Raw genomic sequence first — 14,255 nt, forward strand, 5'->3', positions numbered from 1 at the left:
ATGTAAGACAATATGTTATGTACAGAAGAGCGAGAATTACAGGTGTTGAAGGGCAAATACGAGAACCTGTATTTTTATTTCATTTTCAAAATAAATATAAATATTTGGTTAAAGACATTTCATAAAATACTCAGAATACATTTGCAATGGTAGGCAAACCAGAAAATGAAAATTTTAAATACTTTGAAAAGATACTTAATAGCAAGGTAAAACAGACACGCCACCCCAGAAAAGTAAGTTCTACACCCAATGACCCAGTACCATGCTGCCAGTTACTTACTGCTATACATAGGAAAGTAAGTCTTCAAATTTCCTCAGAGGCCGTCAGCATAAGCCCAGAAGAATGAAAGTTAATTACTCATCCTAAAAATATTAATTATTTTTAGTGAAAGTAATTTTCATGACGGCTCAAGAACTACAGCCTTGGGAAATTGAGTCCTCCTTTTATATATGTGTATACACACACACAGAGATATACAGAGAGATATATATACATAGCAGGTAGAGGGAGCACAGCCAGCTTTAGCTCTGCTGTATTGCTACAAGTATCCAGTTTTTAAATTGACTATAGAACTGCTTGTCCATAGGAATGAATTCTGCAGTTTGCTTATATGCTGCGTAGCCTAGTACTTTCTTTTGCTGAAGTTTTATGTAAGCTTGCGCTCTTTGATTAAAGGAAAGAAAGGAAGGGAGGAAAGAAGGAACTGAGGGAAAATAAGGAAGGATGGAAATTCTCAGGCAATGCTTTGTAAAATTGTACAAATTGGGAAAAATTGAATTCATAGATGCAAGAGCTACCACAAGTTCTTTGTTCAGCCTGAATTAAAAAAAAAAAAAAAAAAAAAAAAAAAAAGGTTCAGGTGTTACCAGAACTGTGGCAGTAATTACATTTATTTTTTGAAAATACAAGTGCCTACCCTGGATCTCAGCTGTGGAATTTAAAAATCAGGCATGAGTAAAAGGACCACTCATAAACATACCTCCATTCAGACCAAACCCTCCAATAGTTTTAACAAAGAAGAAAAAAATGACGGACTTTGCTGCATTCCTGGAGGCAAGCAAATCCAGGTTCTGGTGGATGATGGTGAATAGAGCTTTCCAAAATTGGGGATCCCTCACAGAGAATGAATGCCCTGCCAGCTGTTTCCTCATACTTCATTTGCAGACCTCAAATGTGTGAATCTCTGTGGAGTTTGACTTGGCAGTATATCACAGGGAGAAAAGAAATCTTTCAAGCAACTAGACTCAGTGCCACACAGCTGTGCCCAAGCACGATGAAGTTCTCGTAAAACAAACAGTTTGGCGAGAAAAAGGTTTATCTCTGTAGGATAATTTGTTTTAATCTGTTAATTTATGCAAATCCAGTGTGCTGCTATCTTTTTAATATCTCCCATAAGGTTTTATTTAAAGTCTAGATATGCTCTACAGAGAGCGTAAAATGCATGCATCTCAAATCGCATTTTAAAACAAGAAGGTTTTAACAAGAGGGTCATTCTGGAGGCAAATCTGACTCATGGTTTCTCAAACCCCGGGCAACAGCCAGCCTAAGACACAACACGTAGGCTGTCAGTCAGCCGCAGAGCAGCCTTTTTGGGAACCATGCGTTCAGCCCTGTACGGGCTCCGGCTGCCTGGACCCAGGCACCCACCAGCAGCGCCCTGAGCAACAGAACTAGCATTCCTCCCCGACCGCTGCTTCTCTCACCAGCTCCCTTGGGCAATAAGCGAGTGCCGTGCATCGCAGCATCCTATTTTGTGAGATTGCTGGGGGCTCGTGGGGTGTTAGGGTGGTCTTCTTTTGAAAATTCTTCTTCCTTGGGGTTGCCCGAATATGAATCTGTGTGCAGGCATGGCGGGAAAGGCAAATGGTACACACTAGCAGGTCATGTTCTATTTACCTCAGCCCAATATCCCTTTCTCTCTTACTACTATACCATTTCACACTTTTTTAATGCGTCCGAGAGAATATATACAGAATATGGCAAAGACTTGTTTTGTTGCAAAGCACACATATGTCAAGGAGCCATGTGGCAGGGAATGGCGGGGTCCCCTCGGGGTCTGCCAGGCAGGACCGCACCGGCCAGGGCTGGTCCCACCATCCCAGCCAGAAGCAGGGCAGGATGGGGGGCATGCGGGCAGCTGGGGCCGGCACGTCTGCCCACTCTTCACGTGGATCCACGGCTGGGCACAGACCACTGAACTATCCTCAGTCTGTAGTCTGGTAGGGCATGGGCAATTCTGGAACTCCCGTCTGCCTAACGCTTCCCCCAGCCGGGCACGATTAGTTAGCATTGCCGTCCTGGACTCCCCAGGACCATTTTTCCCGTTGTGCTTTAGCGCACGCGTTTCTGAATCAACAGCCAAGCGATATTGCTTGCTCTTGCAATGCCGTTGTCCTTCTAGGTTTTTTTCTTTAAGCTCCAGCTTCTTGAACGGCAGGGTTGTAAGAAATTCTGATGTTTATTCATTCACGAGAAGTTTCAGACTTTGTATTTTGAAAGTAAGCTTTGGGAACATAAAGTCTAGAGGCTCAAATAAGGAAAGCTAAATAAACGTATTGTTTAAAAGAAAAAATTCCTCCATACGATTTTCCTGCAGGCTAACGACATTGCGCAAATTCATTGACACCAACTTCTTAAGTCAGCTTGGGTCTGGAAGAAGTACAGCATTTTCAAGCCAAAGAGCCCCTGAGCCGGCAGATATCGCCAGTTGCCACACAGAGAGCCTGGGGTGTCTCTGTTTCCAGCCTTCGGCAGGGCAGCGCAGGTTCCCCGCGCGGTTTTTGTCGAGGCTCAGCTCCTCTTCCAGAGCTCACGCAGGCTTCAGTGCGGCGCAGGGCCCTCCGAGGCCGGGCTGGCCCCATCCGACGTCCTCCCCGCTGGAGCAACTGATTAACTTCTGATGAGCACTCCAGACGAAGCTCGGGGTGGAAACCGCACCGTCAAGTCGGGTTTACTCCTACTCCGTTGGGTTTAACAACCTACTCCGTTGCTGCAGGATCAGCTCCACGACATCTGCCCCGGGTGACAACGTCCACACGAGATGTCCCGCTCCGGAGATACCGTCCTCCAGCAGAAGCACCGGCACGCCGGCCGGCCCTCCCAGCAGAACACACAGACGTTCCCTTGATCCCCTTCACCGCGAGTCCCCCAACCACCGCAAAGCGTTTGGGACCGCTGTGGGGTCTACCTGTTTGGGTTTATTCTTAATTGTTCAAGGTGTTTTGTTTTCTGAATCCCACCGTACCGCCTGTTTTTGAGGGCGCAGCTTCCGCTGGCGACGGTTTGCCTTCTCTGGGGGCGTGTGTGTGTGTGTGTCGGGGGGGATTTTTGTCGGTTTTTAGTTTTCAAACCGGAGGCTCGCCGTCTGCCCAGCACACCTTACCCTCGGCCGACGCTCGGCGCTACCAAAACCCCCCCTCGCTGCCCGCCGCGGTGTTTACGGCTGAATGAGGGGCGAGGCCGAGGAGCGCTGCGTCAGAGCGGGGCGGGCGGTGGGCCGGGCCGGACCGGGGGGAGGTGGAGGTAGGGGGGGGCCGGCCGGCTGCCCTGCGTCCGCCCCGGGATGAGGGGGGGGTGCCGGGCTCCGGCCGAGACCCCGCGGAGCGAGGCTGAGGCGAGCGGTCCCCGCCGCCGTTCCCTCACGGGGAGCTAGGCCGGGGGGGCTCGGGACCCGGAAGCAGAAGCGGGGCCGGGGAGGCGGCTGGATGGGAAGGAGCGGCGGCGGCGGCGGGCGGCGATGGGGGAGCAGCAGAGCTCGCTGAGCGCCCCGCGGCCGGTCGCCGCCGCCGCCGCCGCCGCTGAGGAGCCGCCGAGCCCGGCTGGGAGCCCGCGGGAGCCCGGCTCGGACGAACCGCCAGAGGCGGTCCCGAGCGGCGGGGAGGCAGGGCCGGGGCGAAGCGGGGAACCGCCGCCGAACGCCGAGCGGCGAGAGGACGAAGAGGAGGCGGCCGGGCCGGAGGAGCCGCCGGCCCTGACGGAGGAGGGGCCGGGGCCGGAGGGGGGCAACGGCCACCGCCACCCCCCGGGGCGGCCGGTGTACTGCACCGTCTACTGTGTGGAGAACGACCGGGCGGCGGCGGCGGCGGCGGCGGCGGCCCTCGCCTCCCCCCGTGGCGGCGGGCCAGGCGCGGAGCAGCCCCCGGCGAGTCGCGGGATGGCGTCGGGCGGAGAGCGGCTGTCGTCGGGCGGCAGCATCGAGGTGGTGGACCTGTACCTGCTGCCCGAGCCCTTCTCCGGGCTGATGGCGGGGGAGTTCGGGCCGCTGCTGGTGCTGAGCTGCCGCGTGTGCCTGGAGGAGAAGCCCATCAAGCCCCTGTCCTGCTGCAAGAAGGCGGTGTGCGAGGAGTGCCTCAAGCGGTACCTCAGCTCCCAGGTAGGGCCCGGCACGTCGTGCTTTGGTGGGGGGACACACACACGGGGACTGTAGGGCTGTGGGGTCTCAGCTGCAGTCCCGAGGCTTCGAGCATCGCTCCGGGCCCGGCTCCGCGGCTTGAGCACCTGGTGAGGTGAACTTTGGGGGGGTGGGAGCTCTTCCCCATCCTTTGGCAGCCGCCCGCCTGCGAGCTGCCGGTTCAGTGACCGCCCGTTCCCGTCTTTGGGAGGGTTTTCTCCCTGAATTCTCAAAACTCTCGCTCTTAACGTGGCTGGCACCGGTTTCTTTTAAAGAGGAGCGCAAAGAACGGTAAGGAACGGCGTTTGGGAGCGTCAGCAGCCGCCTCTGAGGCGACTGGTGGAGTTCGGGGCCGGGGGGGGGGGTTTGGCCGCCGTCCCGCAGCACCTGGCTTCGCCCCGCTCGACGCCTGTGCCGCCGCTTGCGCGTGCGGGCGTTGGGGATGCGCCCGCGATGCGGCCGCTTCCTCTGAGAATACGTCGCGTTTGGTATTACGCCAATTATGTAAGATTAAAATAGTGGAGGGGGAGAGTCCGTGCGACTGACTGTTCGTGAAGAATCGCAGTTACAACGGTAAACAAAAACTTCTTTGGGGGGAAAAAAGGAAAAGTCCAAAACACAACAACTTTTCCAGCCGGGGCAGATAGCTGCTCACCCAGGGTAGATGGCTACTCTTGTATAGGCTGCTTATATCTTCATCACTGTTTTGTCTGTCAGAACTGCTGTTTCAGACCGAAACCAGCAGCTTGAAAGCAAAGCTCTGTCTTCCCTAGTGTTTTTAGTAGCTAGTTTTAACATCACAAAACACTTGTGCATTGTTTCTGCCAAAGAGCAATGGGAGAACTATGGGTATGTGGGAAAAACAAACAAACCCTTTGCTTACCACCTTCATGTTTTTATTCAGCAGAAACTTTTGGGCCGTGCTTGGTGGAGACATGCTGGCAGAATGAATTTTTACACCTGTTGGGGCTGGGAGCTGTGCAGGGGCAGTCTGTGCTCCCGCTGGACTGCGTGCGTAGGGACGGGATGGACGGCTACAGCTACCCCCACGCACTATAAATAGTTACCAGGCTGTTCTGACCAGGGAACGTTTCACTGCTTGGAAATAGCACGTGCTGGCTGAAGTGAAGCACGTGCTCCTTTCTGGGCATTGGTAGCCTACGTAGCATTTACTAGTGCTGGTAATGTTTGTTCTGGCTAATGGTAAACTCACTAGCGTTTTTATGGACCACCTTTGGTATGTTTAGATAGCAGGGAAGGGCTTAACATGGGAACTGATGGATGGGAGAAGTGGAGTTGTGTTTTGTATGTCTCCTGTAACGCTGAAATTCAGGAACACTTAATAAGCCTTCTCAAGACTTCACGGACAGAGCTGAGTGTGGTTTGGTTTGTAGTTAAGTGGTGGACTGGAAGCATTCAGTAAGTTCTTAGAGTGTATTGCCAGTGCGCGTTTGCGCCACCTTCGTATTTGCCACTGAGGTCACGTGCCAGAGTGTTGTCTTCCTTTGAAGCTGGAAATTGCGAAGCGGTGCGATGTCAGGGTGCTCTTCTCTAGCTTCTGCAGGTGCCTGCAGCTTACAGTGGTCCGATGGAAGTTACGTGATCCAGTAGCTAAAGCCATACTGAAGAACTGTCCAGCCTAAACTAGGCAGGAGTTCGGAGGGATGAGCCAGCAGCTTGGTGGCTGAAAGAGCTGGCTGGCCTGGGAGCCAGGTATGTGCCCAATGAAGTGGGTTTAGATTGGCCAGCTGTTGGATGCGTATGCAGGGATGCCCTCTTCAAGGAAGCTGCTACTATTGCTGAGCTCTCTGCAAAGCTTATCCCAGCAGCTGTCAAAAGGTCTGCTTGGCAGATAGCCACATGGGTACTTACTCCTGTACATAAAAGATAGGGCAGGGATGCAGATGCAGAGGAGGGGATGTCAGCAGCAGGGATACTGATCTTGAGGAGGGAGATTCACAGGGCACTTCTGTGGGCACGTTGTTACAGATGCTGTTACGACCAGGCAGAATTTTAGTTGCTTGATAGATTTGTTTAGGGAAAAAAGGAAACAAAATACCCTCAAGTAGCAGTCCAATGTGTTCTTTCCCTATCTTCCTTTTTTGAAAAGAACAAGAAAGTGATATTTCTTTGAGAAGAACAAGAAGTGATGTATCTTTCCTATGTGCTGTGGAAGGACCCTGTGACTCATCCTGAGGAGAGAGAAAAGGCTTCTCCATGTCAGTTACATTAGAGGAATTTCTGGGAGGGATGAGTGGAAAGGCAGTATAGGACAGAAATAAAGTCACCTTTCATCTTTGAGACTTAGCACTTCATGTAGCAAAGGAAAAAAAAAAAAGTAAAGTACCAAAAGTTCAAAAGCAGTAAATGTTGAAAAGCTGTTTGAAAAATTTAACAGATTTTTCAGTTTGGATACAGTCGGCTTGATTTAGGAATGTACCTGAAATTGAAAACAAACAAAACCCACCAAAACTCCAAGCAACAATACGCATCGTTTAGATCTGGTTTCCTTGTCAAAGGAGTAGCAATCTGTGCCCTTTGCTTGAAAGGACACTGGCTGACTCTGAGTCTCTGGAGGAGTGGTCTTTCATGCTGAAAATGTGGAGTATGTTGGCAGAAGTATAAGGCTTAAAATAATTCATGTCACCTTTAATGTCTGTGTGTGTTTCCCCACCGAGGAAAGCTGGATTCTTGATGATGGTTTCTTCGTGATTTCTGAAATGATGCTTAATGGAGTAGCAAAGTAAAAACCCTGCTAATGCACTCTGCCTTCTTCTATGCAAACATATAACAGCATCAAAACTTCTGCCTTGGAGCCCTTTATAGATCAGAAAATCGACTGATGTTTTAGGCATTGTTGAAAAGAAGATTATCCAGATGAAAATACTCCAACTGCAGAGTTTGCTTGCAGTGTTACTGGCGTGCTGGAGAATGAGGGTAATTGATTTAGGAATGTCGCATCTGAAGGTCCTTAGAGGTCAAATTCAGTCTTTCTTATCACCAGCACCTTCCTGCATAATCCCTTTCAAAGATTTAATGGCTGGAGCAGAAGCTTAGCAGGCGAGCCTGGAGCACCCAGGCTGATCTGGAGCCTGACTTTTGGTAAATTGTGTAACTTTACCTCTGCCTCAATTTATCTATTTTTTTCACCTGGCCTAATACTTGCAGACCCCTCAGGGCTCTTCAGGGTCTGACCACCACCAGTTTATCTACCATTCACAAAAAAATTTCTTTGACTTTATAAAGAGATTGAGGGAGGGGTAGGGATGGGTGATGGATTAACATGACAGAGGTTGTGGCTCTTGCACCTCGGGACCAGGTGTGGGTCCCACAGAGCCTGGGTCAGGTCCCAACAAGCCCCATCTGCAGGAATCAATGCAGCCCAAAGCTGTTTGTTGTTATGCTGTTGTGGTTTAAGCCCCACACAGCCACTCGGCTTGCTCCCCACCCCTGCAGTGGGATGGGGGAGAGAATCGGAAGGGGAAAAGTGAGAAAACTTGTGGGCTGAGATAAAGACACTTTAATAGGTAAAGCAAAAGCTGCACGTGCAAACAAAGCAAAACCAGGAATTAATTCCCAGCTTCCCATGGGCAGGCAGGTGTTCAGCCATCTGCAGGGAAGCAGGGCTCCATCACACGTAACGGGGACTTGGGAAGACAAACACCATCGCTCCAAACATTCCCCCTTCCTCCTTCTTCCCCCAGCTCTATATTATGGAGCGTGACGTCCTATGGTCTGGGATGTCCCTTGGGTCAGTCGGGTTCAGCTGTCCCGGCTGTGTCCCCTCCAACCCCTTGTGCCCCCCCAGCCTGCTCGCTGGTGGGGTGGGGTGAGGAGCAGAACAGCCCTTGGCTCTGGGTAAGCCCTGCTCAGCAGGAACGAAAAACGTCCCTGGGTTATCAACACTGTTTTCAGCAAAAATCCAAAACACAGCCCCATACCAGCTAGGGTGAAGAAAATTAACTCTATCCCAGCCAAAACCAGCGCATCTGCTTAATCATAAACATAAAACGGATGAGGCTGAAGAGTGTGAATGTTTGAAATGTCAGTGCTCTTCCAGGACCATGGTGCTCATGCAGGCTGTCTCCGTGGGCTCTCAGGTATCTGCTAAGTGAGTTTGGGGTCAGAAGGGTGGAAGAGCTGTTTACCCTTTGGCTGGGAGCTGTGGGCTTCTACGCTTATGCATCCAGCATACAAACTGGGGACGGAGCAGGAAGGATTGGAGCACTTGATCTCACAGATGTAATATCGCATTCGCATCTCCTTCACTGCCCATCTTCCTCTCCATTTAACGCAGCACCAAAACCGGGTTATTCCAGAAACTGTGCACACATAGGTTTGCTAAATGAGTGATTCACTTCCTAACGTCTCCCGGCTGCTTGTACGTCTGAGTCAGAGGGAGTATTTGCGCCTGCTTTTGCTTTTTGTCCATTTATGTGTCCGGGGTGGGGATGGGGTTTGTTCAGAAATTTTCTTTAAAAATAAACAAATAGGTATGGGAAGAATTTTGTTTTAAAAAGAGAGGGAGAAGACCTAAAGTTTAACTAGGTTTTTATGTTTAACTTCTCCCCGATTGGTAAAGAGGCTAAGGTTTGTATGTGTTTTCTCATCTCCCTAATCTGTAAACCTGACAAGTGCTATTCAGAACAGCAATCTTGCTCCTCGCTTTTTAGCAAGTATTGACTAGACCAAAATAACATTTGCTCTTTCCTAACATCTATAAAGTACAATATGTTCTCTAATAAATATTTGAAGCTATATATGTATACATATTACTGTATCTATACTTGTTTCACTTTTCCTATAAAATGGCTGTAAAAGTTCTATAGAAACCTTGGCGATGTGAATGCCTGCTTTTTCTACGTGCAAATTAGGAAACTTGATAATCCAGTTTTGATCCTACGCTCATTAGTGATGCTTTCTTTTGTAAATCTTGTCATTCTCTTGGAGCAGTCATTCTTATATTAAAGGACTTTGGGTGAGTTAATTTAAACAGCATATTATATTCTCGATCAGATATTATGGTGCTTTAATTATAGGAACTCTAATGACATTAGTGGCCATGAGTAAATCAGATGGGATTGTTGGGGGCAGGGAGGGGTCGCATCCAACAGCGTTTTGTGCATCGCTGGTTTAGGTGGGACTAAAATCCTGCTCTCCTCTTGTAGGGATTGGCGCTCGGAAGATCTCGCGATGTACGGAAAGAGAAGGGTTAAGGGAGGCGGGATGACCGACAGGCAGTATATAAGGGCGTGACGCAGTTGAATAAACGCCATTTGCAGCATCCTCATATTGGTGTCAGTGCTCTGTGGCCCAGGGTATGGTGGACCCTGTGCCGAGTCCCACGGGGTGATCAGACGAATGTCTACAAGTGGTGACCCTGACGTGATTGGACATCGGCGGATTACGCGGGGCGTAATCGAAGGCCTGGCCAGGCATGGAAGGAGTCCTGAAGGTGTTGGACTCGTGCTCTAGAGAGGTAAAAATCCCTATGGGACAAAAAGAAGCGAAAGCTTGCCTAGAGCGGCTCCTGAAAGAGGAAGCGATAGAGCGCCCGGGGGACATATTGTCTCCTGAGTGCTGGCCGAAATGCACCGCGGCTTTAGCGGAACGGGCTATGGCGACGCAGCATGGTCCGGAGTTAAAGACGTGGGGGCGGATTAGGGCGATTTTCAGGAAAGTGCGGGAGGAGGGCTTAACATGGAAGGAAGCAAAGAGATTGATGCACGCGCAGGCGGAGCGGGGCGTGCAGGCGGATGGGGGGGCGCGGACAGAAGGGCTGACGGAGGTAGCGGAGCAGACGCCTCTGGTGCTCCCAGTGCAGCCGTCGGCACCGGCCGAACCACCGGGATACCCTTGGGAGGAGTTTGAACGGGAGCGTGAACGGGCGAGAGAGGGGGAGCGGGAGAAAGATCGACAGTTAATTCAGGAGGCAGAGGAACCCGTGGCTGAGCAAAGGAGACGGGAGAAGGAGAGGCAGAGACTAGAGGAGGCGGAGAGGGCGGTGATGAAGGGATCGGAAAAGGAGCAGGCAGAGGAGGGAGCGGTTCCCCTGTATGATCCGGAGGATTGGGTGCCGGGACGTGTTTTGCGAACCGCGCCACAAGCTCACCCTAAGATGGCGCCGACATCCGCCTTCTCCCCGGATGTCTCTCCGGAGGTCGGGAGAGGCGGAGCACGGCCAAAGGAAGGAGGAAGGAAAGTCAGGACACCCCCTCTTACGCGCGTAGCGGAAGAGGAAGAGAGTGGTCCGGACTCAATCGAGGGGTCGGCTCAACGGTTAGAGGAGGCGTGGCAACTGGTGGGCGGACACCGCTGTCGTCCGCCGCACGCAGCGGTAAAACAAAAGGCTATCTCCGACTGTGAGGCGCAGTCGGCAGCAGCCAGTGAAACAGCAACGCCTATGTCTTTAATACCTGTGCCCGGCCCAGCTACAGATCCGCTGCAGATGTTGCAGCGAGTAGTAGAGGAGATACAGGAGCAGGTGAAGCAACAGCGGCAGCTGCTACAAGCAGCTGGGGAACAGAAAGGAGTTCCCGATTCACCAAAGATCACGTTGCCAGACTGGAAAATTGTAGCAAAGGAATGTGTTATGGACGGCATACGTTTTGAAGGACCCCCTTTAGTTTGCCCAGTCCGAGCTGGTCCAGGTGGTGTGGGGGTGGAGTGGTCTCCGTTAGATAGCAAGCTTTTGCAACAAGTGAAGAAGACCGTGGATGATTACGGCTTAGGACATCCCATGACAGGCTCTCTGTTAGACGTGGTTTTTTTTTTCAGGTTCACTGACTCCCTGGGATTCGCGACAGTTTTGCAGTATGATTTTGACTCCCACTTTTTTTTTGATTTGGAAAGAAGCTTGGACAAATAAGTTGCAGGCGGCACTAGTTGAGGCCCAACAAGAAAGGCCCAACCCATTACCTCATTCGTCAGTACAGCGTCTGCGAGGGTCAGACCCTGGTCAGCTGACGCCGCAGCAACAGGCGGGACAACTTACAGCTAGGGAATTAACAACGTCGACGCGGGCAGCGCGTGCAGCCTTGACAGCTGTTGCACCCCTGATGACTCCAAAGGAGCCATGGACGAAAATCAAGCAAGGGGTAGCGGAGGAATTTCCAAAATTTTGCGACCGGTTACAGGGAGCCATAGAGCAGGCGCATCTCCCTGATTCAGCTAAAGGACCAGTATTGTTGGAGTGTGTTAGACAGCAGGCGAATGAAACTACAAAAGCGATCTTACGAACTGTGCCTCTGGGGGCATCCCTTGGAGTGATGGTAGAGGCAGTATTGAAAAAGCAGCGGGAGGTTCCTGATTCAGTGGTACAGTCAGTTGTGGCTGCAGTACGGGCTCCGGAGCTAAAAGGTAGCCCCGGACAGGTGGTTTGCTACCGTTGTGGTCGCAAAGGGCATAAAAGAGATCAATGCAAAGCAGAGAAGCGTGAGTCAGGAGGTCCTCCGGGGCCTTGTTGGAAATGCGGACTAACAGGACATCTGGCAAAGACCTGCCAAGCGGGAAACGGCTTTCGGGGGAGACAGCGGGGCATGCCTCCCCCCACCTCACAAGAGCCCCGCAACGCATCCTCCGCAACGGCGATGGAACAGCCACGGAACCCCAAGTGGCCTTGGTGTTAGATTGCTGGGACAGGCCGCATGTACAGGTCTGTATACGGATAGTGGCCGACAACATCACACCGCGTGAGCTGTGGTGTTCTGCACTCATGGATACAGGTGCTGATGTCTCATGTCTTCCTCATGGTATGTGGCCAGATTCTTGGCCTACTGTACAAAGCCGCTTAGAAGGACTGGGTGGTAACTCTCTGTCAGAACATTCACTGCTGGCTTGTTGGGTTTCTGCCCAGGACTCCGACGGGTCAGTCTTAGTTGCTAATGTCAGACCGCATAAGGCACAGGTCTCTGAGCCTTTACTTGGCCGTGACGTATTACAACAATGGGGTGTCCGCTTGTCAAATTTTTGAGTGGGGCCACTGTCTACCTGATGCGCCGCGAGCTTGCGGTATGTATGAAGTGGAAAACCACTGATCCAGTTTGGGTAGAACAGTGGCCCCTCACGCAAGAAAAATTACTAGCGGCGACTGAAATAGTAAATAGAGAACTCGAAAAGGGACACCTTGTTGAGAGCACTAGTCCATGGAATACACCCATTTTTGTTGTCCCAAAGAAGGACAAGAACAACTGGCGGCTACTACAGGACTTGCGGGCCGTCAATGCGGTATTGGAAGACATGGGGCCTTTACAACCCGGCCTACCTATTCCCTCTGCTCTGCCAGATGGCTGGCCAATTTTGATCATGGACATTAAAGATTGTTTTTTCTCTATCCCGTTAGCAGAGCACGACCAAGAAAAGTTTGCCTTTACACTCCCAGCGACCAACCTAGCTGAACCAGCAAAGCGGTATCAGTGGACAGTTTTGCCGCAAGGCATGAAAAATTCACCAACCTTGTGTCAAAGGGCAGTGGCCCTTGCCCTGCAGCCGGTAAGACAAAACAATTCTCAGTTGGTCATCTATCACTACATGGATGATATTTTGGTGGCAGCGCCTTCGGAGGAGTCCCTCCGTTCTGGTGAGCAACAAATTTTACAGGCTCTGCAAGCGGAAGGCCTAGAAGTGCAGGAGGCTAAGACGCAAAAAGGGCCAGCCTGTAAGTATTTAGGGCTCAGCATTGGCCCTCATGCAGTCCGAGCACAACAGCAGATCTTGGAGCCAGTCGTTAATACTTTACATGACTTACAGAAATTAGTTGGAGCTTTGCAGTGGTTAAATGGTGTCTTGCCCATTCCTCCCGATTGGATGAGTCCTCTATATGAGCTCTTGAAAGGACACCACCCGTGGGAGAAAAGGACTTTGACTCAGGAAGCAAAGAACTCATTGAATAGAATTGCAGAACTCATGAGTGTAGAAAGCTTGCACAGATGGCAGCCAAAAGAACCATTGCAACTGTATTTGAGCCTGACAAAGAAGGGTGCTATTGGACTAGTAGGCCAAGGTGAACCCTCGAAGCCTAGGGCTCTATGGTGGATTACATCCACCCAGATAAAAACGGCTTTTCAAGCCTATTCCAAGGCACTGGCATTGTTGATTTTGCGGGGCCGCGAAGTAACCCGTAGGGTGTTTGGGAAAGAGCCAGACAGAATCTGGCTGCCGGTACGTGCGGAAACATGGCAAAGGAACCTGAGCCAACAGGACGAACTGGCTTTGGCCTTTGAGGGTTTTGTGGGACACCTAGCGTATGGGCCCACTCTTGAGGCAAAGACCTTTTTGCCGTTACTGTGTCTGAAGCCAGTCCTACGCATCAGTGAACAACCGGTGCAAGGTCCTACTCTGTTTACAGATGCGTCTTCACAGACGCAGCGAGCAGTAGTTGTATGGCAAGAAGGCACTGATTGGAAAAGAATGGTATACCAGGATGAATCGTGCTCAGTGCAGAAACTCGAAGCCCATGGGATTCGCATGGCTCTTTCGTTGTTTCCTGAACAGCCCTCGAACATCGTAACAGATTCGATATATGTGGCGAAACTGATACACACTATGGCAGAATCTGGCTGGCCTATTTCGGACGTAGCCGTCATGTTGGAAGCAGCGCTTACGCGACGTTCTGCGCCCGTATCAATTATTCATGTGACAGCGCACACGAATCATTCAGGGTTCTATTATGATGGAAATCGTCGCGCTGACCTAGCTGCTCGTCAGGTGAACACTCTACAGCAGGCCCGGCAGTTACACCATGACTTACACATTGGGGCAAAGGCACTGTCACGGCACTGTGACATTCCCTTACACCAGGCACGGGACGTTGTGGCTACTTGTCCTCACTGTCAGCATGCTCCTTTGTGGCTCGCGGGAGTGAAT

At 51.2% G+C, this 14,255-nt stretch overlaps 1 protein-coding gene across 2 annotated transcripts in view; it reads left to right on the top strand.

Moving 5' to 3' along the window:
- The first annotated feature begins 3,519 nt into the window (after positions 1-3,519).
- Positions 3,520-14,255, top strand: part of RNF217 (ring finger protein 217) — a 67,355-nt gene continuing 56,619 nt past the window's right edge. For both annotated transcript variants that reach the window (XM_049818041.1, XM_049818042.1), the window contains exon 1: positions 3,520-4,373. In XM_049818041.1, coding sequence (XP_049673998.1) covers positions 3,738-4,373 — 636 coding nt within the window. In that variant the 5' untranslated portion in view covers positions 3,520-3,737. The remainder of the gene's footprint in view (positions 4,374-14,255) is intronic.

The sequence above is a fragment of the Accipiter gentilis genome, chromosome 15 (assembly GCF_929443795.1).
Source record: "Accipiter gentilis chromosome 15, bAccGen1.1, whole genome shotgun sequence".
In the NCBI taxonomy this organism is placed as follows: domain Eukaryota; kingdom Metazoa; phylum Chordata; class Aves; order Accipitriformes; family Accipitridae; genus Astur; species Astur gentilis.